Source organism: Alligator mississippiensis, chromosome 1, assembly GCF_030867095.1.
Source record: "Alligator mississippiensis isolate rAllMis1 chromosome 1, rAllMis1, whole genome shotgun sequence".
In the NCBI taxonomy this organism is placed as follows: Eukaryota; Metazoa; Chordata; order Crocodylia; family Alligatoridae; genus Alligator; species Alligator mississippiensis.
Window position 1 is genome coordinate 4,931,165 of NC_081824.1, and position 27,118 is coordinate 4,958,282.

Here is a 27,118-nt window from a genome sequence, read left to right on the forward strand (position 1 = left end):
CCTGGTTCTCTTTGCTTCCCTGCTGGGCAGCTGACAATGATGTGCTCAAGGCATCACGCTCGAGCAAATGGTTAAATGGGCAAAGAGTTTGTCTGGGCTGTTGTCTGGGCCTCTCTTTGTTACCGGTATCAGCAAAATCAGAACTTCACTGTACGCGCTAACTTGTGCTTTAGGAAGTGACCCATTTACCTCAAGCAGAGGACTAAACTGTACCCAATTACCTTGGCTCAAGGGACCCCGTGCACTTGGCAGGGCCACGGTGTGTGTGAAAGAGAAAGCCTATCTGAAAAGTGGGATCTTTTTCCACCCCTGATACGTGTATCAAAGGAGCTGTTCTATTAACATACAGGAACAGAACAGAGCAGGCAGGAAAGAGGACAGGGAGAAATGGTGTTTGAGAGGGAAACGAGGCAAAATGCCAAAGGAATGAGAACTGCCAGACTAAAAGGCAGAAGTGAAATAATAATTAAAAAAATAAGGAAAGAAACACAATCAGTTTACAAAAGCAATGAAAACAAATCCAGCGCATTGCTTGATAAGCAAGTCACAGAGGCATCCTACATGCCACACTGAGCCATGCAGATGAATACTGAGCAGAAACCAATTTGACTGCAATGAGTCACTTTGCAAAACATTCAGACCTAGATGGAGACACACTTTACCTCTTGAAGGGCAGGTAAATGTTTCTCAATAGAGTCGAACGCATGTTGTAGTCGAGATCACATTAATTTCCACCCCTCGTTGCAAAGCGGGGGGGGGGGGGGGGGGAGAAAAAGGCAGAACGACTCCATGTTGTGGGTGAACTCATTAAGCAATAAACTTAATGCCCCTGTTGCTGTGGCAACTTTCGAATTGTGGGAGGGCAAATAGACCAATTTTCCTTTCATAAAAGCATCATGAGCATATTCGAGCGGTGGGCTGTTCCCTACGGTTCGACAGCAAACTGCAGCGGTTCGGCTTCCCAGGCTTTCGTAAAGGATTCCTGCAATTCAAGCGGCTCTGGACTGTCATGCTCCAGGCTTTGATGGACTCCCGGAGCGGGAAGGTGTCTTTGCCCATCACTGGTGGAAGCTAAAAGGTCTCCCAGAGCTTTCTGAAGAGAACAGGACATAGCGCCAGGGGCCTGGCCAGCTTTCCTTATTCTAGTCGAACTCCTTCCAGCGGCCAACGCTGCGAGTAAGCTCCACGTGTGCCTGCAGGAATTCAAGTCAGCCCTTTCAAAGGGCTTTGCAATACCTCACGTGCCAAAGGGGCCGGATAATCCATCCCAGTGTCACAAATTCAAAGCTAGGGAAGGGGAAGAAAGGTTTTCATCTGGCTGCTGCAGGTTGCCTCTGATCAGCCTGGTCTGGATTTCCAATATCTGTATAGCAAGGTTTCTGCTGGGCGAGCACTATAAGTGTGCAAACAGCACAAGCTAGTTAGAATAGACACTGCAGGCCATGAAGAAGCTTTCCAGCCAAGAGAAAGGAGTTTGCTTTTAGATGAAGAGCGGCACGGAGACCTTCACTCCACACAGAGGCAGGGATTGCGCTCAAGGGTTTTCATTTCTCTGGGTTTAACCCGGCTCAAATTGCAACCATTAGCAGGATTAAGACTGGATTTAAAGGAGCATTCAAAACATGTAAAAAGCCTGCAGGCAGTTTAGAAGCTGTTGAACAATATCATATTAGAGGCTCAGGAAAAGGGGTATATTGCAAGTCAAAAAGAGTACCAAACAGGCCAATAAAGCCCCTGCATGGTCCAACAGCAAAGCAAGGCAAAAAGGCATCCTTCAAAAAATAAAAGGCATGCCCAAATGAGGAAAACAGAAATACTCACGAACTGGCAAGTCAAGTATAACAGTGAAATAAGGTGGTCCAAAAAATAATTGAAACGGCATCTAGCAAAACCTGCTAAAGCCAATATTTGTGTTAATACATCAGAAGCAGAAAGCCAGCTAGAGAATCAGTGGGGCCGTTACATGATCGGGGTGTACAAGGTGCACTCGGGGATCATAAGGTCATAGCAGAAAAGCTAAATGACTTTGCTGCATCACTGTTTCCACTGAAGATACTGGGGAAATGCCTCTGGCAGACCAATCCTTTCTATAGTAGGTGGGTCTGAAGAGTTGGACTGCACTGCAGTAACAAGAGAGAACGTTTTGGAACAAATTGGTAAACTGACTATACAAAGAAGTCACCAGGACTGGGTGGCATTTCCCTCAGTGCTCTGAACGAACTCCAAGGTGAAACCACAGAACCGGTGGCAATAGTCTGTACCCCATCGTTACAAACGGCCTCCGTGCCAGAGGAATGGGGGGCTGCAAACACAGCGCCCATCTTCAAAGAAGGGCTCCAGAGGTGATCCTGGGAACTACACACCAGTGAGTCTCACTTCCATCCCTAGCAAGTTGGTAGCATCTGTAATAAAGAATAAAATCAGCAGTCACAGGGACAAAGACAACCTGCTGAGGAAGCCAGCAAGGTTTTTAAAGAGAAATCCTGCCTCACCGACGTGCTGGAGCTCTCTGAGGTTATCAACAAGCATGTGGTCAAGGGGGGATCCAGCCGACATAATATATTTGGACTTTCAAAAAGCTTTCAGCAAGGTCCCTCACCAAAGGCACAAAACTATGTTGCCGCAGGATTGGAGGGAAGGCTCTTTTGGGGGTTGAAAGCTGGTTCAAAGATAGGAAGCAAAGGGTAGGACTACACGGTCACTTTTCAGGATGGAGGGAGGTCAAAAGTGGGCTCCAACAGCAATGTGTGCTGAGACCTATTTTGTTCCAAATTTTCTCCACTTGGATGTCTATATTGCTGGGATCATTTGACCCCAGCTGACTTCCTGCCCCTGGGGCAGGGGGCTGGACCTGATGATCTTGTGAGGTCCCTTCCAGCCCTAATGTCTATGCAATCAATGAACCAGTAACCTGGAAACGGGGGTGCACAGTGACGTCTCCAAGTTTGCAGATGATACTAAAATATTCTGGGTAGTCAAGTCCCAAGCTGATGGAGAGGAGCAGCAGAAAGATCTCACCAGGCTGAGTGGCCAAGAAATGACAGATGGACTTCAATGTCAACAAGTACAAGGTAATGCAGCTGGGGAAAAATAACCTCAACTATACATAGGCAGTGCTGGGGTCTGAACGAGCTCGTACGACTCAGGAAAGCGACCTTGGAGTCATTTTACAGAGATCTTTAAAAATGTCAGCTCAGCGCGCAGCCTGCCCAAAGCAGCTAACACAGTGTTGGGTATTGTTAAGAAGGGAATGGAAAATAAAATGGAAAATGTCACCATGCCGTTGTAGAAATCCATGGTGCCCCCACATCTTGAATACTGTGTGCGGTTCTGGGCCTCACATCCCAAAAAGGATGTAGCAGCTTTTGAAAAAGGTAGAGAGAAGGGCAACCAAAATGATCAGGGACCTGGAGCAGTTACCAGACCAGGAGAAACTAAAAAGGCTCGGACTCTTCAGCTTGGAAAGGAGAAAGATGAGGGGGGATAGGAGAGAGGTGTGTAACGTCACGAAGGCCGTGGACCAAGTGAATAGGGAGCTGTTCACCAAGTCCCAGAACAGTATAAGCAGGGGGGGTACCCACTGCAATGAGCAAGAGACAAGTTTCAAATGAACAAAAGAAAGTACTGTTTTTAAAGCCAGGTGTGGTTAACTTGTGGAACTCACTGCTGCAGGAGGTGGCGGAGGCAGAGAGCACACCCAGGTTCAAAAAGGGACTGGATAAATTCATGGCTGATAATCTGTTAATTGCTACTGAACAAAATGGTTGGAGATATTTCTTCTGGCATGTCTAATCCAAAAAATGGTGGGTGCCAGAGAAAGCGACAGATCCCTTGAGGAATATCCAGTATAATGCTCTCCCTGTAGAGCACCCACTCCTGTCAGTGTCAGAGACAGGACAGCGTGCTAGATGGACCATTGCCCTGACTCAGGGTGACGTTTCTCATGTTCAGGCAGGGCTAGAAGAAGCCACAGAACTGTGATCCAAGTTGCACACATTCTTGGATAACAGTTTGGGCATCTGGGAAGGTCCCACATAACCCTATTTCCTCGTTTACCACATGCACCCAAATAAGATGTGCCTTGTTTTTGGAAGGCAGAGTTGTGGCTGAGAGCTGGCTTTTCCACAAAAACACTGCCGGAGAGCAGGAGAGAGTGCAGTCCTCTGATAACTTTTGCATGGCCACTCTTAAATTGCACTGATTTTTGACAAGCTTTATCCCATTACAAGGACACGGGGGATATATAGTACTACACAGCCTCATATTTAGGGGGCTTATCCCCCTTCAATGTTCAATACATTACATGATGAACTTACTGCTGCCTTCATATTTACTATACAGAGACTGTCGCAATGCAAGTCAACACAGCCAAACGCAAACATGGAGCAAAGGGATCCTGGGGTCCCGAAAGAAAAGTGCGTTGCTCGGACAGTTGGCATAGGGGGACATTGGTTGAGCAGACCTGCATGGGTAGAGCAGCCATTCCCATCTCACGCTGAGAAAGCTCTCTGAGTCCTTCCCTGAGCCATCAAGCGCTCAATTTATACGATCAATAAATTATCTTTGATAACGAGCCTCTATTCGCCAGTTGCCACCGAAAAGCAGGAAGAGCAGATGGGGAGTTATATTTCCATCATGTTCCATCTTCCACCACAGCCACTGATAAAAGCAAAGCTGAGCGCTAGTGGGAAGTGTGAACATTTCTGAGTGGCTCAAACCTGCTCCATCTGCTCAAGCAGACGGGACAGAGAGATGCGGTTGGAATGACAAAGTAGCCATGAGGGGGAAACGCATGCGCAGCCGTGCACGTACCTCTGGGCCAACGTGTCACACGGAGACCCCTTCCTCTTGCGGGAGTCCGGGTTAGCAGGGTCCGTTGAGCTGTCCCCAAGGCCACTCATCTTGAGCTACGTTGCACCTGCACAGGCAAGAGAAACGAGAGTCAGGAAGCTGCTGGGAAGAGTGTCTGGCAACAGGCAGCGATTGCTTCACGTGGGACAGTGCCAGAAAACACAACTCACAAAACTAGGGCAGTGGCAAGCGCTCCTGCTGCTCAAAGCCTTCTCCTTCACGGGCTCTGCAGAACCGGCTCCGCTCTTTAGCCTGGTCCCTGCTCCACCAGGCTGGGACAGGAGCGTGCGCAGACAGCACTTGTGCAGAGGAGGAAGGAGACCATTCGCATTCCTACGCTCAGGGTGGTTCTCCAGCCTTTGCTCTGCCCTGTGAGCCCTCCCTGTCACCATTTACAATGTGGACTGAGCTCTCCCACTCTCCCTTGCCCCCGTAGCTTTTAGTTTCCAGGCCTTATATCATTTTCATCGCCCTTCTCTGTTAACCAGTCCAACCGCAGCCTCCGGCAGGCTTTGCAAAGACACTACCCAGCACCTTGCTTGTTCACAGGCAAGCAGGCCACTGCACACCCAGGTGCAGTGTTTTGGGGCGGGGGTGACTACTACGAGGCAGCTTGTGGTTCCTCCACCACCCGCGGGGCTCTCTGATGCACTGAATCCTAAGGAGCTGTCCCAGCCCCCACGGTCAGAGCTGTGCTGCTGCCCCCCACTCCTCCGGGAACATATGACTTGACTTTAATCAGATATGACTCATCCCACTGGATGCAACGTCCCTCCCCAACCCCCGTGTGAACTTCCCGTTCCCAGTCTGATGTCTGTGGGTTAATGACCCTCTCGGTCCAGATCTTCCTGTCGGGCACTGCTAGGGGCACATATAAAGCTGGCCGGTCGCTGCTCATCTACTTTAAAAGCAGACTGCTTTTTTATGATTATTTTCCTACCTATGGGAACTGCTGCAGGTGCCACTGAGATGTGGGCTTACAGGTGGAAGGAAAGAGCGAGCAAGAGAGAAGTGTTTATAAGATGAATTCCCTGGCTTTACCTGCAGCAGGTTCAGGCGTGCCAGGGTTGACGGTAGTTTTACTAAAACGTTAGATTATCGATTTGTATAGGGCTTGGATAGGGCTGATCCTGCCTCAAGCAGGGGGTTGGACTCAACCTCAGGAGACACCTTCCAGCCCTTTTTCTCTACCATTTCTATACTTTCTTGCTTTTCAAACATGCCCCACATTGCAAAAGTGTTTAAGAGCCGTCCCACCAAACAGCTGGGCTGCGATTCATAGATGCTAGGGGCTGGAAGGGACCTTACAAGATCATTGGGTCCAGCTAGGAACAGCAACAACCGTGCCCAACCCTGCTCACGGCTGCTCCCCGGTGAGGACTTTAAGGCCGCTAGTAAAGAATAAATATCCCACACAGATCCTTATTCCCTCCCAGTGTCTTTGGGTGCTCTGACCCGAGTCGCCTTAAACAAGACTGACTTGGAGCGATATGCACTCGCCCCTGGAAATCAGCCCCCTTCAACGGTGTCTTGAGATGCATCAAATCACCCCCAAGCAAGACACTGCTGAATTCCCTGCATACTCCAGATGAGACACTGCAGCTGCTTTCCTTTTAAGCTCCTGCAAGGGATGCAGAATGGACCAGAGCCTCAGTCGTAGTTGAGATCTGTGTTTCTCCAAGGCCTGGAGCCAAGTGGCTTGGCCCCCAGATGACTCAGGGCAGCCCCCGAGCCCCCAGGTACTGTGCCAACTGCAGGGAATCACTGTGGAAGGACCCAAGCAGGCCCTTTTCCCTGCCAAGGGATTCAGCCTATGCAGGGAGAACCCTCTGCTTTCTCCTTAGGCTAATTTTAAGGCTGCCTGGAGCTGCCTCTGCGGCACAAAGGTGCATGCTTTCTATTGGGGAGGTGTTTAAATGAGCTTTCTTTCCAGCTCTGATGATCTCACATCCTTAAATACGTTTGAAAAAGCAGGGTTATTTGCAAGAAACAGAAAACAATTAGGAACACAGGACTGGGAGGTGCCTCCTGGACTTAATGAGCCCTGGCCCCCTGCACTTGCACGTAACCACTAATATAAGGAAGCTCCAAAATCGCCCCTTCAAATCTTCCCACCCACCTGGCAGAGCACAGAGACAAGCCCACCCTGATACCCGTCCTGGGAGTTTCTAACACGTGCAACAAGCTCTGCGTGGCTTGGGAAGCAGCTGGGGTCTCTCAGAGGGCCCAATCCTGGCAATGCCAGTCACTCCCCAGTCCTGCTGGCTTCTCCGGAGCAGGCGCGGAGGTCGGGATTGTCGAAAGTGCGCAGCAGCTGCCTCTGCTTTTCCCACCGCAGTCAACAGGCAAGTCCCCACTGGCACTGAAGATACTGAGGCCGAGAGCTTTGGAAGACCTCCGCCCCAGTCGTTAAATACCTCCTCCGCACGCTGCTTTCAAACGCTGTGCAACACAACAGCAAAGCGAGTGTGCAGCCAGCGCGTAGGGGGTAACAGTCTACCACTGCTGCCTGCCGACTTCTTTAGCTCATTCTGGATTCACAACGGCCTGATGACACACCCGCGTGCTTTCCATGTATTGCTCAAAGCGTCTCCACCACTAGCCACGGGCATTTAAATAGCAGCGCCATGAAAAAGCAAACCCTCGCCATGCAGCGTGCGGTCATTTCTGCTGCCTGCATCACTCTGACCACGGTGAAAGCTGTTCCTGAAACCTTTGCAGCGGTATTACCACGGCCAATCAATAATTCCTCCTTGGTGCCAGCAAGGATGAAAGCAGGGCTAGCTGTCCTAATTTAAGAGTAACAAGACTAAACAAGAACAGAGACGCTCTGGACAGAAACCCGCAAGCTAGCCAAGGACCACGGATCTAATTTTGTCCATCCTGGATGGCAAAACTGATGCCAAGTACATGCAACTGGAAGGAGGCTAAAAACCCAAATTCCTTTAAAAATTAGGTACTGGAGCAGCAGGACTGCTGCAGCATCATCGCCTGTTCTGGTCGTTAGAGATTTGGCATTTTTGATTTTTAAGACGTACGGTTGTTGTTCAGCGTTTTCAGCTCTTTCCTCCCAAAATGCAGGTGCACCAAATGGCAGCTTTCCACCTTTTCCCTTCCCTGCTTGGTTATATCCGTGCTGTAAATGGATCAAGAAAACCTGCACCCGATGAGAGACGCACACATGGAAATTCATAGCTTGATCTGCAGCCGCAGAGGCCAAGCGATTCCAAGTTGCGACAGGGAGCACAGCTCTTCCAGGCCGCCGGCCCGCGACGGCTCCGGCACGCGAGCAACTTCCCTCAAAGGAGAAAGTGTTTCTGCGGCGCCGGTGCCAGGGAAAGCAAAGCTCGCCCATCCTGCCGAGATCCTCCGTGACTGGATTGTGACCTTGGCAGTATCAACCGCGTGCCCAGCAAGGGTGAATTAAGGACAAAACTGCAGCCTTTGCCGAAAGCCTTGGCGTGCGTGAAGTCCTTGATGTAATACATTCGTTGTTTCTTTTTGTTGTAAATTCAGTTTATTTTGCAGTGCAACTTGCCAGGGCTCACAGGCCAAAAAATTTAATTTAGCCTAAAAATAACTCCAAATGCCTTAGGTTTGAAAACCCTGGCAGCTCAGAGCGTGGCCTGTAACACTTGGCATGGGGAGGCACCATCCCGGGGGGCTGCATTCAGGGGAGATGCCAACACGCCCGGTGCCCTCCTTGCTCTGCTCGGGGCATGGAAACCTGCAGGAAACCGGATCTCTAAGAACCGGTTTTGGAAAGGGGCTCACCAGCCCGCAAAGGCCACAAGAAGGAGATACAGGACAGTGTGACGGGAGTGAAAACCAGGCGATTAGTTTGCATTTAAAAACCAAACCAAGCTTCTGCACGTTCTCTCTGATGCAAACCTTGCCATTAAACTTTATTTTGCCCGGCCCTGCAATAGAGCAGTCGCTCCTTTGCTGTCCTCTTGGTTAACCACCAGAGAGACGGCATAAAATGTTGGGGTTTTTGCTTGTGTTATTTACTCACTCGTCTCCGCCACTGTGAGAGCGAACACTCGAGCACTCGTCAGTACAGTGTGTGGCTGACACACGCACAAGCCTCAGAGGCAGGACGTCCGCCCGGGATCAACTGTTCCAAAATAAACCTCCGTTTTGGCTTTGCAATGCAAAGACTGGTTTTCACCATCGCAACAAGGCGCACCGAGGCTGCGTCCGGCCAGTGCTGGGACATGCCATTCAGCCGCCAGCCACACGGACGAGGAAAACCAGTTTGCACCAGTTCACTTCCATCCATTGTGAAACCAAAGGCAGCTGGACCCATGCGAGTTGTGGGGCCTGGCTTTCCCATCAGCTCCACCAGTTGGTTGTCAGCAAAGGCTCGTCTCAGGCATGCACGAGGCCTGAGGTTTAAAAGCATGAAGACGCGCTTCCAAAAGGACGACGGTCCAAACCCACTTTCCCTTCCCCTTGGCGTTCATCTTGATATGCAGTGGCTCCCTGCTGAGAGCAGGGCTTCTTCGTGCCAGACTGTACACACATGCACGGCAAGAGACGGTTTCCGATCCAAAGAGCTTCCAGTCTAATCAGGCAAGAGGACAACGTCTGGGAGAGGAAAGAGTGGTGCAGACTTGTCCAAAGTCCCATGGTCGGTGGAGAGCTGGGAACAGAACCCGCATTTCCGCCCATTTCCAGTCCGACCAGTTCACTCAGCTGCCTCTCGGGCCGGTATCACGCGAGCCCGCTGGGTCGGAGAACTCCACCGCCAAACTTGACACCACAAGGTCAAGGAGCCCTGCTAGACTCGGATGCAAAGGGCCAAGCCCAGTCTCCGCTTGCAGAGATGCTGCAGACTCGTAAACCACGAACGGCACTGGGTTTAGACCACACGGGTCTTTGCCCACGTATACGTTTCCACACTGACAAAATGGGGCAAAAGAGGAAAAAGCATGCAATTCTAAACCTTTGGATTAAGGGACATCCCCCAACCATACCATAGAAATCCTTGTCTAACCTATTCCTAGAATTACATGATCAACCCGGTTACACAACCACAAAGCACAACTGGAGACACCAAAGCACCCGAACCCGCCACAGGTAAAGCGGGGGGAGGAGGGCACTGCCAATGTCCTGCCACTGCAAACCTGTGCTGATCTGACCGGAGAGGGGAAAAGGGCATGTATAAACTTCTTAAGACAGTTTTCCATCTATTGACTCCTCTGTGAAATCCTAGGAAATATGAACTTTCATTTCTACCCAGGAGAACTTTTACAAGCTTTTCGCCGATGCCTGATGAAGGGTGTTTGTGCCCGAAAGCTTGCAATGAAAGAAATCTTTTTGCAAAAATCTTGTTGGTCTAATACAAGATATCACCTCTACTACAAGTCCTGATTGCCTTTTCTGCTAGACCAATACAGCTACAACCCGGATACCTAAATTTCTTCCTGTCCCCCAAGTGGAGAGGCAAGACCGTCTAGCCAGCAAGCCCCTGGCTTTAGCCCCAGCGGGCGCGTGCCAGTCACAATCCCCGGCCTCGGCTGCAGCCAACACCCACCAACAAAAAAAAGAACAAACCCCGGAGAACTGTAGAAAGAGGAGGGAAAGAAATTTCTTCTCGGTCCCCATTTGTCAACCAGCAAACGTTAGCCACATTTCTATACAGGCTTCCCAAAGCCAGGTACCGCTTGCTAGCTGGAGACAGAAACGGGGGCCCAGGAAGCCGAAGCGATTTGCTCCGAGGCCCGACAGCGAGTTGGCGGCACAACCTGCACACAATCCTTTGCTCTTGCGAGTCCGCTGCCTGTATCTCTGATAGAGACATCTCCCTCGCCAGCGATGATTTTCACCCAGAAAACTACTTAAGTATAAATGACGGGCGTCAGAGAGAAGCACAGTAAGTAGGCTGTGTTTAAGAAAATGTCTGATGCTACCAAAGTCCCTTCCATTGCAGTTATTTATTATTATTAAAATGTAACCCCATCTGTGCACGCACAGACAGTCTCTCAATTAGAGATAATTAAGAGCACACTCAGAATGCCACAAGGACACATCTATATTGTTCCACTCGCAAGTTCATCATTAGCTGCTAATCTAAGCACTTGGGTCATAATGAGCGTTGATTTTTAACTTTGGCAGATTACAGAGTAAACATTGACGCTCTCCATCGATAGGGAAGGGGCAAGGGCTGGGACGAGCCGGGTGAGTCACTCCGCGGCTCTGCTGAGGCAGGAATGCTGTTTTATCGGTTTATTGTAACAACAATTTCTGACCTCATTTAAAAGAAAAGAAAAAAAGACCTGCCATCCTGACCAAACACCCAGGATTTCAGCAGCCAAAGAAAACCAGCATCCCCTCGGTTGCGAGCAATGGTCTGTTGGCCAACAGTTGCATCCACTGCTTCTGGCCAGCAAAGATTTCTACTCCCCTACAAAACCCAGTTTGATTCTCACTTCATCCCGAGGGTCTCAGTCTTGTTCACCTGCTGTGTCCTTTCTAACACCTGGATTGCAGGCTGTCTATGCAGGATGAGCGTGAGGGAGATGCTGATAGCTGGAGCCTTTGGCTCCGCTACATCCAGCCGTACCTAAAAGAGCAGTTTGCATGGCAAAGACCTGGGAGGGGGGTGGCAGCAGAAGCATCCTCCAGTGCTAACGGGGAAAACCAGCAGCAAAAGATCAAACCAGCTTCCCCTTCCTTCGGAGAGTCTAGCTATTTTTGCAGGGCTGACTAAGAGCTCAACGGTGCCTCCTCTATCACAAAACACATCCCACCAAGCCCGGGACATGCAAGCAAGCTAATTGTGTTTAGTTTTCTCTGGGGAAAGGTAGACAGAGGAGACACTGGACTGAAAAGCTCAACGCACCTGCTTTAAATGGGCTGGAATATATCACGGCTTGCTTTCTCCTCATCTCACAAGTCTTGCCTAGAGAAGCCTTAAAAATATCCTCCCCTCTCCTGGGCCAAATCACCAGCTTCTCTTCATTACAGCCCTCCCATTATAACTATTACTCCCAAGAGCTTTCTGCATGCAATTCAAGGTGCTGGTTTTGATTTGTAAAGCCCTAAATGGTCTGGGTCCTACATACCTAAGGGACTGCCTTCTCCCTTATGTCCCACTGTGAACCCTAAGCCCAGCTGAGAGCAACCTCCTGCACCTACCATCAATGCACCACGTTTCCTTGGAAAACACCCGAGAGCGGTGGTTCCCAGCAGTAGTCGTCCCCCCCCCCCCCCCAAAGGCATGCCAGAGCCTGAGCCCGAGCCCGAGCCCGGCCACTTTTTGAAAGCACTAAGGCCTTCCCTGGGCAGGCATTTAGCCAGCAGAGCTAAGCTGGGAAACTGTTTTATGGGTTTCTCTTTTATGGTTTTCTCCAGTTCTGTAAGGACTTTTCCTGTGTTATAGGTCATGCTGCTCTCCACCTGTAGCCTGCCCCGAGCCTCTGCATATACATCAAATAAATACTGCCCCATGCAGAGGGCCCCACTGCACTGGGTACTGTATGTAAGGACAGCCTTTGCCCCAAAGAACTTAAAATCTAAATGGCAGATGTACAAAGGAAGTAGTATCACCCATTTCTAGATGGGCAAGGAGGGGTCATGGCTCCCCCCTAGATCCTCCTCAAGTCAGTAGGAAGGATCTCATGCATTTCAGCCTGTTTTGGATGAGGCTGGATGTGATGTGAGCAGTGCCATGCAAGGAGTCTGACACGAAGCTAGCCCGCGACCCCAGACCGCACAGGGCACAGTGAGGGTCCGAAAGAAAGCACATCTGGATGAGGGATGCTTCCAGCTCCAGCCCTTGGAACGACAAGCCACCGAAGAGGGACTCTGGAGAAGGGTGACGGGACCCGTGTGCTCCTCCGGTTTGCCTCTGTTGGGTCTCGACCCACTGAGACAGTGCTGGGCGGGGTGCCAAGAGACCTGCCGAGGGTTACGTGCAGGTGCAAGCAAAGCGCTGGGAAACGCTGCTAACAAGACAGTCCCAAACGCCACCGCCATTCGCTTCACCCCAAATCCTCCATCGCAAACTGCCCGTCCCAGGTGAGAGCATTTGCTTTCACTGTCTTCCGTGTAGGTGGAGCAATCTACAATCCCTCCTTGCAGCCTTACGGGCTGCAGCTGATGGCGGGCAAGGCTTGCTGAAAACCGATGGCAAAGGCCCAATGGGCATGATGGGGACGTTGTAAAAGGCACCCAGCTGAACAGCCAACAGGGATCCTAATGGAAGAGCAGAACTCCTTCTTCCAAGACCGTGTCCCCTTGGCGCTAGCCAGGGTACAAGTGCATGGTAGGAGGCAGACCCTGACTCTGGAAGATGACAAAAAAATTCCCTGTCCTGGACATGCAGAACTGGTGCCTAGTGCAGGCAAGGGACAGATTTATAAAAAAAAGACCTGGGCAGGGTGTGCGGTCTTGTGCCTCGCAATTAAGTGCACAAACCCAGGTAAGCGCCTTATGTGTTACATCGGGAAAGGCTGGCACAGGGGTAGGGATCCACAAGGAGGAGGGGAATACCTCAGCTAACTTATGGGAAAGGCCGAAAGAGAGAGGTGCATCTGGAAGCACCTCTTAAGGCAGTACGCACACGAGTCTGGGGCCTACAGCCTGAACCCCACAGTCAGGCTGCCCCTTTGCGTGGAGGTGACTGGTCCACTTTTGCATTGAAGTCACGGCTGGATTAGGGGCAGGCCCCTCTGGGACGAAGGTGTAGGGACTCAAATTTGCCAAGTGCAAACCACCGAAGGCATGAGATCTGCAGAGGGGATTCCCGACAGCCTTAGGAATCAGTCCAGTTCCCCTGAAAATGATGTTGTGCTGTTGTTCCTTTCATTCGTGATACCAGCAAACCCCAGCGAGGGCAGAAAACCAGACCATATCCACGCCCGGCTGGGAGCAGGGAAAAAAGCAGTAGCCAGAAAGAGAGTGGGGCTCGGAGCAGGCACCAGAGGACATCTAAGAGCCACCGGCTCACCAAACAACAGGGAACGATCCCCAACACACATGCGCGTGCATGCAAGCACACACGCACACCCACCCACCCACACACACACAGGGGCACAAAATACAGAAGAGGAAAGTGCTGAACAAAAGAATAAAACCTGTTAAAATGGCCACAACCAAGTTAACAGACCTTCAGTGAACGAATAAAAGATCCCAGTGCCTGCCTTTCTCTTCCAGGAGTGATTTTGACAGCTGGGAACCCACTCCACCATCCAGGAGCACTAGGAGGCTTAATTGACTAATATTTACAAAGCACTTCGAATCCTCTTCTGGAAGGCGCCGTGGACGTGCAGAGCGCTGTCATTAGCACACAAGCTATGAGCTGCAACCTGTGTTTACAGTGTTGAAAGACAGGAGCCCAGATGAGCTCGGGCGGGTTGTGTAGGTGCTCGCACACGGCTCAGGAGGGTTGTGTAGGCGCTCGCACACTACCACGACGAACACCTTAGAAATGCCCAACCACGTGCGTCACGGAGTGATTCACTCTCAAGGAGTTGCAGCCTCAGGCTACCATTAAAACGCTGTCATGTCTCTAACGAGTGTTGTACAAACAACACTGTTTATTCTTCGTGCCAGGAGGAACGTGGGCTCTCTGCCACCTCGAGGTGGCATCTGCCGTGTGGACATCCGTGAGTTTTTGTTTCCTGAACTCTCTCATCCTTCACGGGAACTAATTCAGGCTCAAGGGGTAAGCTCTGGCATCGAGCCACACTACTTTTGCAAGGGCAGGAAGTTTAATATTTGGTAAAACGTGGAGCTCTGCTGGCTCAGATGACCATGCCAGCTCATTGGGAACGAGAGCTCACGACTCAGAATATAACAAGTTGTACAACAAATGCCCATTGATGACCATTGGGGATGGTCCCACTTTGAGCAGGGGGGTGGACTAGCTGTGATCTCCTGAAATCCCTTCCAGCCCTAACTTTCTATGATCAAGGGCAGTCCACAGGGACTGAAACAGTGACCTCCAACACCTTGCCTCGCAGTCCCCTCCATCTCAATGAGTCCAGAAAGTGCTGTAGAAGGCAACAGAAAAATAAGCCAAGGGAGAATGAATTCCCCGAAGAATCGTAACAAAACCTGACTCCAAGTTCAAAGAGAAATTCAGCAAGGACACAACAGGAACACACACACTCTTCTTTGGTACAAAATACTGCCATGCAAAGAGAAAGAGATCCCAGACCCAAAGCCCTGATGTTAAAGATGTGCTCCGGGGAACCCACTGCCAAACAGAAGCAGCCGATTAGAAGTGCAAGGATATAATGAATCTGGACGTGCTGTTTTCTTTGCAACCCGGACTCAGTGCAACAGCCCCTGCTCAGCCCAAGGGGGTCTTTCAAAAGCCAAAGGGGGGTACAGACAACAAGCTGAAATATTAATTTGCTCAGCACCGCGTAGTCAAGTCTTCCACCTGTGGGACAGGATGAGGTGAGTCGCGATGGGGACTCATGCAGACCACGCAGTGAGGAGATGCCCCTCCAAATCTCCCTCAGCGCTCCCCTCCGTCATGCTGCTTCCTGCACTCATCAGTGCCCCTACCCTGCAACTTCTCTTCCTTTGCAAGGCCACGGAGGCTCCTGGCCTCAATCCATGGGGTCACGCTTCAGAGTCAGGCCGGCACGCACCTGGCACAGCGGGACCCACCGAGCCTCTGCTGCAATGCGAATGAGTCTTCCTACAGTCAGCACGTTAGCAGCGTGTCGAGGTCTTGGTGCTACGTTGGTCCGAAGAGGCCACCGCTGTTATAGAGAGCGTCACTTCAATACGTGGTCAAGAAACTGTTCCCAGGGGAAATGTGGCTGGCAAAAGTTTGTTGCTCTTACCAGATGTTGCTGCAAACCAGCGCTGACTGTGTGATGAGCTGTCTTGCAGAGTAAGAGGCCACGACCATGAGCTGTGGTGAAGGACAGCTGAAACAAAGCACCAGCAGATACTTGCCACAAGGAACTGCACAAAAAATCCCTATACATGCAACCAGATAAGAGTCAAATCCAGCTGCTTCCCTCAGACACGCTTTGGGACGTGCAAAGCAGCAGCACGTGCTAAGTGGTCTCCAAAAAGTACCATCACGGTTGGGAAGAGAAGCGTCCCCAACACTTCACTATGATTTTGCCCTAACTCTCCAGGACTCATCTTTCAAATTAGTGAATTAAGTAGGGCCATGTTTGGACACTGGTTTGGGAATGTGCAGCACCTGCAAGATGTCAGGTGGTTTATAAGGCTTCCCTCCTGAAATGCATCATGCACAAATCTACTAATCACCAGGGAAAACTAACTTGTACGCAAGAAAAAAACCAACCACACGCCTCCACCAATCCTCTATAGTTGTAAAGAACCAAAACGGGACTCGACTCACTCCACATGCCCCTCTCAACTCTTCTACACCGTTAAAAAGAGACGCCATTGGTTCCAGGTAGGCTTTCCAAAGGACTCGTCTTGCACCTGACCACTCTATTTTAATTTTCTGGAGCACTGCAATGCTCTGGATTAATTATTAGCAACATGGCGTGTCAACCCAAGTGCTTCCTGCTAAGATGCCCCGTCTTAGAGATGCTTCCATCCTTTCCCCAGAAGATGCCTGTGCAGAACACAATTCCCTCCCCGACTCAAAGGATCAGAAATAATCAAAGCAGTAAGTGACACCATGTAAGTGTCTGCACAAATGAACAGAAGTGACTACCAGTACCATCACTGGGAGTGAGAGTGAGATGAGATGTTTCCAACCGCAATGTCGAGCTCAGCGTTAACGGTGACAAAGCTCCCTCCACGTACGGTTGCTCTAAACTGCGCCGTGCGGCTGGTATAACTCCCCTTTCGGCTGCTTTTGGTCTCTCTGGACCCTCACCCTGCAAGCATCGCCAGCCCTTCTCTGCAAACCGATGACGAACATCAGCCCCCGTTCACTTCCCCGGGAATGCAGAGTGCTCTGCGGCTTGCAGCATCGAGATCTGAATGGTCTTCTCTGAACGCTGCTGATGTCGCCCAGCCCGACACGAGAATTTGCTGAACGTCATCCGCTTGTGATTTGGGAGCAGCTGCCATGCAGGGATGGCAGCTTCGCTTTTACAATCTGCTCTGGCTCTAAAGGAAAAGAAAAAGGGTCCACAACCCTGGGAAGAAGTGGCTCAGGGCTGAGCTCTTTTAAGAGTACCTGGTAAGGGCTGGGCTAGGTCTGCACAGCACCCATGGGGCTCCTCCAGGTGCTTTGAATAGTCACAGGATGGTCACGCAGCACTGCTGGAGCAGATACACTGCAAATGCCGTAATGGAGCAAAACCCGCCGGACCCACTCCATCCCTTGAACGACTCCTCACTCCTGTCACTTCAATTTTACTCCACTTTCGTGATCAGGGACGGAGGGAAAGGGGGAGATGAGTTTTGCAGTGTGTCCTCTAGATCACCGGATACAGGCAATTCCAGAAGTGACATGGGGTGGGGTGCGCCTTCCCTCAAAGTACCCGACTACTGGCATGTAGTTCGTTACAACATCTAGGCAAAAAGCTCCTGCATCTACCTGGCCTTGGCGGTGACTTTGCCACAGCCAGGGAGGCAGGCGCTCCTGAGGAACTTCGACTTCCCTGCAAAAGTGCTAGAGGAAACGCAGGTATTTATCACAGCGGGACCAGAAAAGCGTGGAACAAGGCGTTATTTAAGTCTTGGGCTGAAAGATGACAAAAATGTGCGCGTGTTTCGACAACTCAGTGAGCCTGGAATTATTCTTAATTTAGAACGGGATGGGGTCACCATTTCAAATTAGCGGAGTCAGTTTATTGCCACTATCCGGTGCATAAATTCATATAATTTACATATATCAGGAGGTCAAAGGCAGCTTGACAGCCCCCCGCATGCCTACGTCTAGGAGGACGCAGTTTAGGCATTTTACGCTAATTTAAATATCTTCTTTCAGTATTAAAACCACTTTAGTTTGTTTTGCACATTAAGAACTCATTAGAAATTCAAATCTACTTCCTATACCAGCTGTTTTCCCCAAACAAGCCAACTGGTTTATTATGATAGGTTTGCTCATAAATACCGGCACAGATTTATATATCTATATCTATACGTAAATAGAAGAGAGGCATTAAAACCCGTGTTTGCTGCGAGCAGAGTAGGTGGGGTGTGGGGGCTGGAGAAGAACCCAAACGTTCAAGGTGGAACCGGGCGACGTCTGGCCTGGCACGGGCACCGACACGCTTCCCCGAGCGCGTGCGTGCACAAGCACACACACTCTTCCTTCTGCTGCACCTCCCAGCTTGGGCGCTGCAAGCAAGGGGGCCAGGCCAGTTCAAGGGGTACGCCTGCTGCCCGAGCTGCGGAAGGAGCCGGGACCAGCTCAAGCCCAAAACTGGTTGTTCAAGCTGCTGCTGTTATTTTTCAGGGTCCTGCTGGCCCGCCCCGTACCCAAGATGAGCCCCCCCACAATATGCTAGGTGCTGCATAAGCACAAGGCCTCTCTACCCCAAAGAATTTAGCTCAAATAGATCAGATAGGGGCAAAAAGGGTGGGAGAGAGGGGAAAACCATGCCTGATATCATGATTGGGGGAGTGGGGGGTTTGAATCAGGTGGGGAATCCAGGCCTGCCAGTGCTCCACCTGCGCCCTATCAACTAACCCACCTTGCCTCCCCAGAAAATGCCCACTTAGCTTGACTCCTCTGCTCCCGATTGTTATGGAAGTAGAGGGGAGTTTTTAAGACTGTGCAGACCTACAGGATCTTAGGCTCCAGCCCAAGGTAATATTAGAGCAGGCGATAGCTACGTCAGGTGTCTCTCATTCGGCCTCCTGGCTTTTGAAGGGCCCAGATACCCAACTCCAGGCTGTGGACCCTGCTCTGGGGCCAGGGCCTGAGTTACGTGCTGCAGTGCTCAGCACCATGGGTCCTACGTCCCTTTGTGGATCTGGGTTTGAGAGGTATTTTGAAGGCCATGAAGTCCTAGCGAGACGACACATGGATTCCTTATACCAGGCACTTCCCTGGGTTTTGGGAATTGCTATGACGGCACCTGGCAGGATACGTGTAGTGCTTCCCACCCAACTGATCCAGAGCTCAAGGTGCTGTGCAAGCATCCCTCTTGTTAGCAAATGAGCTGCCTAACTCTTGTTCGGGGCCAGAGGGGGAGCAGTCAGATCGACTTTACCCTTACACTCCCCTGAAGGCTGCGGTATGTGCATTTAAAAATGGTGGGAAGCAGCACGGCTAGCAGCAAGGTTAGATGAGCGGCTGCACAGTAAGAGCTGAACGGCAGTGAAGACAGCCCCTCGGAAAAGGAGAGTCAAGGTTAGGTCTGCAGAACCTGTGTAACGTCCCACTCCGCGACGCGTTATCCTTTCCTCGGTGCTCTCAAGAGTGCCCTGGTACGGTCCCTCCACCACCAACAGCCAGCACAGCCTCCGCGCAGGGGCACAGCAAATGCTCCTGCCCCACTTGGGGCTCTGTTCTCTGCACAGGGTTGGGGGCACCCAGATAACAGCGTGATTTCAGCTCCTCTGACTGATTTCGGGCCCCTTCCTACAGGTCTTGGCAGGAGCAGGACCCAGCCCTTCACGGGCCGACGCTTGGCTTAATGAGTGCAAGGAACGTGCTTCATTATTAAGCGATGTCTCTGGGATACAGCACAAGCAGCAGAGCAGGAGGAAGGGTGGCTGCATGGCCCACAGCATGTACACATGCAGCGCCAGACGGGACCCCAGACCCCGCGCTCGGGCCTGCAGGCGTGTTCCCGGGTGCCAGAGGAGAGGACTTCTGCAGGATCAGACAGTGCGCACTGCAGAGTCCGCACTTTAATCACTGCGGTACGCAAGGGATTTTAAGGTGTTTTGGTGCACGCCTGTAGGGCAATCAATGATGCCACCAGACAGGCCCAAGCAACAAGGTCTGAAAAGGAATTATAACGTCTGTTATTTCTATTACGCTGGCTTCTAGAGAGCGCCGGCTGGAAATCAGGGCCCCGCTGGATTCGGCTCCACAGTCCCTCCCATAGACCTGCCACAAGCGAAGCTCACAAGCTCTCCAAGTTGCAAGATGCTTGGATGCAGGGCTTTGCTTTGGATGGGAACGCCTGGGTTAAGCACAGCACACCACGCATGTGTTCAGGGGTTGGGCTGGATGACTCCTGAGGACCCCTCCAGCCCACGGGTCCAGGCAGGGAACAAGTACAGATGTTGAATTTGTAAAACACTGGACTGTCCATGAGCCAGGATTTTGGTTCGAGCCTCTCTCGTGCTGCAATGGGACTCAGCAGACCCAGGCTCTACTCCTGGCTCTCCCAGGGACGTGCAGGTGATGTTCAGCAACTCCTGCAGCCCTCCTGCCCAACACCTGTCCTGTGCACATAACCAGGAAGCCCTTTGGGACAGGTTTGTCTTTCAGCGGGCACCGGTCACACGCAGCACAGCGAGGCCCCGCTCTCTGCTGGGGTCAGGAGGCGCCAGCATTATCAAAATGCCTTCAGCCTGACGCTGAGCTAGAGCTGGCTGTGGAGACCATCTTGAGAGTGTCGACTACGCCGGCTGAGACCGAACGAAGCGAACGAGCAAGAGAAAGGATGCATCTTGCTGACAGATCCGCCGGTGTCTGCGATCCAGCAGCACGGCGTGGCCTCGTTTGCAGCAGAGATAAGATATGAAGCGCAACTGCAAGAGGCGTACCCTTTTCCCCTGATAATAGCTGGAAAAACTGGGTTAATTGCTAGAACTTCTGCGTGAGAAAACAACACTAATTCTCCTGCCGTTACAGAACATTACACACTCAGTTTAGTATTACACTGGTGCGATTACAACGTGTAATTCGCCACTCTCTCTATGGGGTGGATAAATATTTTGGCTGAATGTACAAGCACGCAGGGAGCTCACGGAGCACAAGTTTAGCTGGGGCGGAAACGCATGTGTTTTCCTAAGAGTTCATTCAACTCTGGCCAGGTCGGGCTGGAGGTCCTGAAGGGTTATATGCACAGACCAGTACGCGGGGAAGGCACTCGAGAGCCATCGGCCGGCTTCACTGCTTTCCCCGAAAAAACCTGACCCCAGTGGCTAGAGGGACAACGGGAAGAGCAGCAGCAAGAAGCCAGAGAACCAAGGGTTTGTTCTCAAGGCCAGACGCACTCCCGACGTAACAAGCTCAACGTCTAGGAAGGGAGGCAACGAGGACGTTTGCTGCTTGTGCTCGCAGCGCTGGGCTGCTGCAACAGTAGTTTAAATCCAGTCATCAGGCATCAGTACCCACAAAGCAAGCCCTACTAGAGGGGGAATACCGCAGTGCCAGCTAAAGTAATGGGCATAGGGCTAAACAGGCAACAAAGACCTCTGATGAAAGTACCGAGGATAACCTCAAAACGCCCTGCCATCCTTTCAGCGAAAGGAAGGACAGCGTGAATTCAAAGGATGGAAAAAGATGACCATCCTCTAAATCAGGGGTAGGCAACCCCCTGCACAGGTGCAGCATGCGAAGGCATTTTGCTTGGCACGCGTGTCTTGGGGAGACAGCACACAAGGGGCCAGGGTGTGCTGCCACAACAAGGATCGGGCCCCCTGTGGCTCCCCCGCCGTCCGCCCCTGGCACGCCAACATCTTACAACCTGAGGTTGTGGGTGTTTTTAGCACTCTGTCCAAAAATGATGCCGACCCCTACTCTAAATAATCGGAACAGAGATGTGCATGTCTGTGTGCAATACAGTACACATACACAGAGGTCATCCAAACAGACCGCCCCATCAACTAACTAACCCACCTTGTCCCTGGGGGCTTTAACACAAATATGGATTAAAGAGCAACGGTATAAGGTTCTAGCAACTGGAATAAGACCATGGTGAAGACCAGCTGGCCAAATGGGAGGGACAGGAAGGCAAAAAGCCACGCAATCCCGGTCTCGGGGCTTCCACCGAGCTCCCAAGATGTGATGGTAACCTTGGCAGTGAGACGATCAGGACAGTACTGGGGAACCAGCCCATCAATAAAGGCTTTCAGCGTGGGAACCAGATCCTTACCGGCAGTCTGTGCCAGCAAAAGCAGCAGCAGAAAGGAAATTCTACCTGGGGAGCAAGTCGTCTTCCTGCGAACCCACGAGACAGCCCGTGGCAGCGGCATGACATCCGTCTCCCGGAGCAGCACCAGAATCACTGCATCAGCAGGGAGAGCGAGCACACGGTCGAGCGCTCCTTGCTGCTCTGACCACAGCAGACACCCGACCGGACACAGGCCAGTCAAGATCTCCGTCTAGATTTCAGTCCCTTGAAATGACTGCCCATCAGACGCTGGGCCAGAATAACCACGTGGCAGGTCCAGGAGAGACACCGGGGTCTCAGCTGCAGAGGGGTTTTGAGGAATGATTCGCTCCCTGTATTTTTTTCTCTTGCCCGTCCAGGAGGACCGTGGTCTGGCTGCCTTCAACTTTAGACAAGTCACGGCCATGAAATTCTGCAGTAGCTAATGGCCTTAATACCTGCCGAGCCTGAATCCAGGCGTAACCACCACGAGCTAGGCTATTCACCGATCCCAGGACACGGAGGAGTCTGAGGATCAATGGTATCAAGCACTATCAACAGACCCATTGCTATCAACAAGAACTGCTCCATGCCTGTCCAAAGCATTAGGCAGGCTGACAAGGGCAGCATCAGTCCCACGACCCCCCCGAAACCAGAACGAAGTTGTGGTCCGCACTCAAGTACAACACACAGCTTCACTCCAATCTCGTTTACACTGGAGAAAAAGAGGAGGAACTCCACTAAGGCAAACAGTGTTAGACTGGTGTATGTGATAGCCCACCTATGTCCCGCCAGGGTGCTCCAGCATGGAAACTATCCCATCTATATCATGAGCATCACCCTGGTTGCAAGAGCTGGATGCAGAGGATCTGCATTCAGAGCACAAGCTGCTCCGCCTCGAGAGGAAGGCCTAAATCTCTCAGCTGGGAGCATTAGCAGCCCCACTGCCTGGTGGGCTTCACACACATTATCAAACAGTGCCATTAAAACAGCTGGATGTGCCAAAGAGCTAAATCTGCTGGCGGCTTGGAACCGCCCATCTCGTGACTAATCCTGCAACCACGGCCGGAGGAATTTGGAGAGCGGGCGATGCCCGGAGAAATGCAGAACCAAACTCCTCTCCTCTTCCTCTTTGCCTTTTCCGCTTGCTTACGTCCGGTTGTCCTACTTCTGGGCAGATGATTCAGACTTCTCCTATTGCTGCCTGCTGGGTCCCATCAGCAGCCATCTCCAGGCAGTTCCCTGTCAATAACTGACAAAAAAAATCACTGCGTGCAGCAGGGCAGGCGGCCTGTTTTTCTCTTCCCCCTTCCACCGCTCTGAGACTTGTGGCTTACCGCCTCCCTTCTCTGGGCTGTTTCTCTCCAATCCGCTCTAGAACAGCTAAGCTTTGGCTCTGGTTTGTGTTTTACTCTGTCTGGTGGGGAAGATGTCCAGGAGCAATAAGAGACAAGATGCTACTGACACAAAGTGAGGCCATTTCTTTAAAAGATTTTTTTTTTTAATGCCTAGACTAAAACCAGTGACCACAGCGGTGGGTACTGTGTTACTGTACCTGACGCCAATCCGAACGCAGGCGAGCGTTGGTTTTTTGTTAGGTTTTTTTTTTTACAAAGCAGCTGAAAGGGGGAGGCAGGGACAGAGAGAAGCCAACAGGTGGTCAGATACAGCAATATAACTGAAGTGCAAAAGGAGTTAGCACCCACCTCCTGCAAGGTTTTTCTTCAAGAAAGGGAGGAAAGACGACCCAGGAAATGACAGGCCAATCAGTCTGACCTCAATCCCTGGGAAGATTTTGGGAAAAATTATCAAAGAAACCATTCATGACAAGCAACATCCTGAGGGACAGCCAGCGTGGGGTTGTTGCAGGTAGGTCTTGCTAGACCAATCTCATCTCCTTCTATGACCAGGTGATGTATCACCTGGACAAAAGCGAAGAGGCTGATGTCATATATTTGGACTTTAAAAAAGCCTTTGACCTGGTGTCCCACGATGTCCTCATGGAAAAACTGGGCAACTGCGGCCTTGACTACGTCACGGTCCGATGGCTGAGGAACTGGCTTTGAGGTCGGACCTGGAGAGTGGTAGCTGATCGAACCGAGTCAACATGGCACTCGGTGACTACTGGCATCCCCCAAGGCTCTGTCCTTGGACCTGTACTCTTTAATGTCTTCATAAACGATCTGGACACTGGTGTCAAAAGCAGACCGGCCAAGTTCACTGACAACACCAAACTTCGGGGAAGAGTGCCTACACTTGAGGATGGGCTGGTGATCCAGGCTGACCTTGATAGGCTTGCACGGTGGGCGGATGAAAACCTGATGGCATTCGATACGGAGAAATGCAGGGTGCTCCACCTTGGGAATAAAAACCCACATCACACTTATAAGCTCGGCAGTGCTACACTTGCTAGCACCACGACCGAACGAGACTTGGGGGTCGTGATTGACCACAAGATGACTATGAGCCACCAGTGTGACACCGCAGGTGGCAAAGCAAACAACTCTAGCTTGCATCTACCGATGCATCTCAAGCGAGACCCAGGATGTCATCCTCCTGCTGCACTCGGCCATGGTGAGACTGCAGCTGGAGCACTGCATCCAATTCTGAGCTCCACAATTTAAAAAGGATGTGGAGAAGCTTGCGTGAGTCCAGAGGAGAGCCACGCGCATGATCAGTGGTCAGGAGAACAGGCCTTATGAAGAGAGGCTGTGAGCCATGGGACTCTTCAGCCTTCAGAAGTGCAGGCTCGGGGGACTTGGAGGCAGCCTGTAAGTACATACGGGGTGTGCATCAGGATCTGGGGGGACTCCTGTTCACCAGAGCAGCCCAGGGGATGACAAGGTCCAATGGTCACAAACTCCTGCAAGACTGTTTCAGGCTGGACATAATGAAAACCTTCGTTACTGTCCGAGCCCACAAGACCTGGAACAGACTCCCCCAGAGGTGGTGCAAGCACCTACTCTGGACACTTTCAAGAAACACTGGATGCTTATCTTGCTGGGATCCTTTGACCCTAGCTGACATAGCCATGAAAAACTACACTGCCCACATCTGCTATAGCTTGGCAACTAATGCATGTGGTGCTATCCAGAGGTAAGCATGCCCTTTATGGCAGTGAAGTTCAGTCCAGTCCACCGCTGAACTTAGTCAGCAGGCAGTCGCCGACAATACGCGACACGGTGTGCGTTTTGCCACAGCTACAGTCTGGATCGTTGCGAAGGCCCCAACGGTGGAGGCTGGCTGCACAAAGACCAGACAGGGCAAGGTTTGTGTGCAGTGAACCTCTATCGTTGGGGCCTTCGTGACACTCCAGACTGTAGCTGTGGCAAAACACGCACCGTGTGGCAGACTGTGGACAAGTGCCTGGTGACTAAGTTCAATGACAGACTACGGGAACTGCACATGGCCACGGAGGATGCTATCGCATGGCTTGGCAATTACGCACACCATGACTGATGGCAGCGAAGACTAAGCCCTACGTTCCCCTGAAACTTTCAATCCAACGATTACAGCAGGGGCATCAAATTCACTCCATGCCCTCGGCTGGATCTGGACCACGGCTCTCTTTCATGGGCCAGATGTGGGCCACAGCCTGGGGTGGTGGTGGGACCAGCCATTGGGAAAGCACAGTCCTTGCTCACCCCGTCCCATCCCATCCTCCCACTCCAACTGGTTGGTAACTCTCTGCCTCCAAAGCAGGCTTTCAGGTTAATCAAATGTAAAGCATCCGAGTATAAAACATGCGATTTAGCTTGCCCGGCCCTCTGCCCTGTACGGCTCCTCTGCGGCTCTGAATGCCCATGGCTGGACCAAGGCCCTGCACAAGCACTTAGACCAGCGTTCGGGTTCAGCTTTGACTCAGCAACGCCACGCACGCTCACTGAACAAACGTGGAGAGACGCACAAATGACGTTTCAAGTAGGAAAACCCACGGCTGCCCCTCTTGCAATTGCACCTTGCATTCCTGTTTCAAGTGCATATCCTACACAGGGCCTCGAGCAGGAATCCACGCGCCGCGGTCACCGCTGTGAAGTGGAGCACTTGAGATTCCCACTGCTCCCACATGCAGAGACAGCGATCGCTATGGTAACCAGAAGCAAATATTCCCTTTTTCCATGGGGACCACTCCAAGTATTTCCTAACGTCTGCTGGGAGCACTGGTGACCGGCGGGTGCAGATTTCCCTTCCGTGTTTGCACACGGAGGCCTGGCACTGCCTTTTGCTCCTCCGCAGTTGTTAATCGGAGCCGGGCCCGGCAAGGCGTGAGAAGCTGGATGTCAGCTCTGTAAAGGAAAGGAGCAGGTGTGCAGAACAATGTAAACACGGCGCTCTCGGCGGCTGACGTTACTGTGGCAGAAGGAGAAAAATTCCACCCAAGAGAAGCGGCAGCTGCAGCTGACACCTCCCGATCGTCCCCAGGCAAACCCTCCCGAGAGCAGGGCCGGGCTGGCCCCTTCCACGCGTGCGCGTAAGCGTGCACTGCCGGGGAACCGCCTGCTTCTCCCCTGAATGCTCAGCAAGGACGGACAAGCTTCCTGGGACGGCTCAAGCAGCGACCCATCTGTCCTGCCCTCCGAACCAAGCAGGAGGCCCCAGTTTTCCCCTCCCCACGTGCCCTCCTGCCTTGTGGTCCCCTCACTCAAATCTGAGAGCTTCGATACCAGCGTGGAAAGCTGCTTGGAGACACGGTGTCATCACTTCAACCGGAGCATTATTATATTACGCTTCGGACACTACGGCAGCACGCTGACTTCAGCCCTTAACCGGGTCTGATGCTTTCAGGGCAGGATTAGGCATACGCTGATTGACGCAGAAACCTGTGAACCTGAAACGGTGCAAAAGTGTTCGTGGAGCCATGGGATCGGCCCCAGCTAGTGCTCGGAGACCCCTCTCACTGCCAAGTCTCCCTGCCCAATTCAGTATTATCGGTGGGAGAACCGACGCGACTGCATTGCCTTTGAACCCCGTCATCTTCCAAATCTCACCTGAAGACATCTTTTCTCCCTGCCTTCATCCTTGATCCCGTAACGTAAAGCACTTTTTGCTACATAGCAGTGACCGCACCAACTAGGAAGTCAGTTGTGCTCCCATCGATACAACAGTCACCGGGTTAGCTGCACCAAGGCAAGCCGCTCTGAAAAGTCATAGTCTTCTCTGGAAAAGCATTTATCTCCACTGGCTTTTTATTAAACATTTCCTTGTTCATAATCTGTAACCCCAGACCTTGGGATTATAACATTAGCTCAAAGAGATCATCTAAAGCTGCTTGGAAGAAGAATGCCCCTTAAATATTTAAACAG

At 51.6% G+C, this 27,118-nt stretch overlaps 1 protein-coding gene across 12 annotated transcripts in view; it reads right to left on the reverse strand.

Moving 5' to 3' along the window:
• The window catches only part of NCOA1 (nuclear receptor coactivator 1), a 280,613-nt gene that overhangs the window by 105,716 nt on the left and 147,779 nt on the right, over positions 1 to 27,118 (reverse strand). For all 12 annotated transcript variants that reach the window (XM_019483798.2, XM_019483805.2, XM_019483804.2 and 9 more), the window contains one exon: positions 4,813 to 4,918. In XM_019483798.2, coding sequence (XP_019339343.2) covers positions 4,813 to 4,901 — 89 coding nt within the window. In that variant the 5' untranslated portion in view covers positions 4,902 to 4,918. The remainder of the gene's footprint in view (positions 1 to 4,812; positions 4,919 to 27,118) is intronic.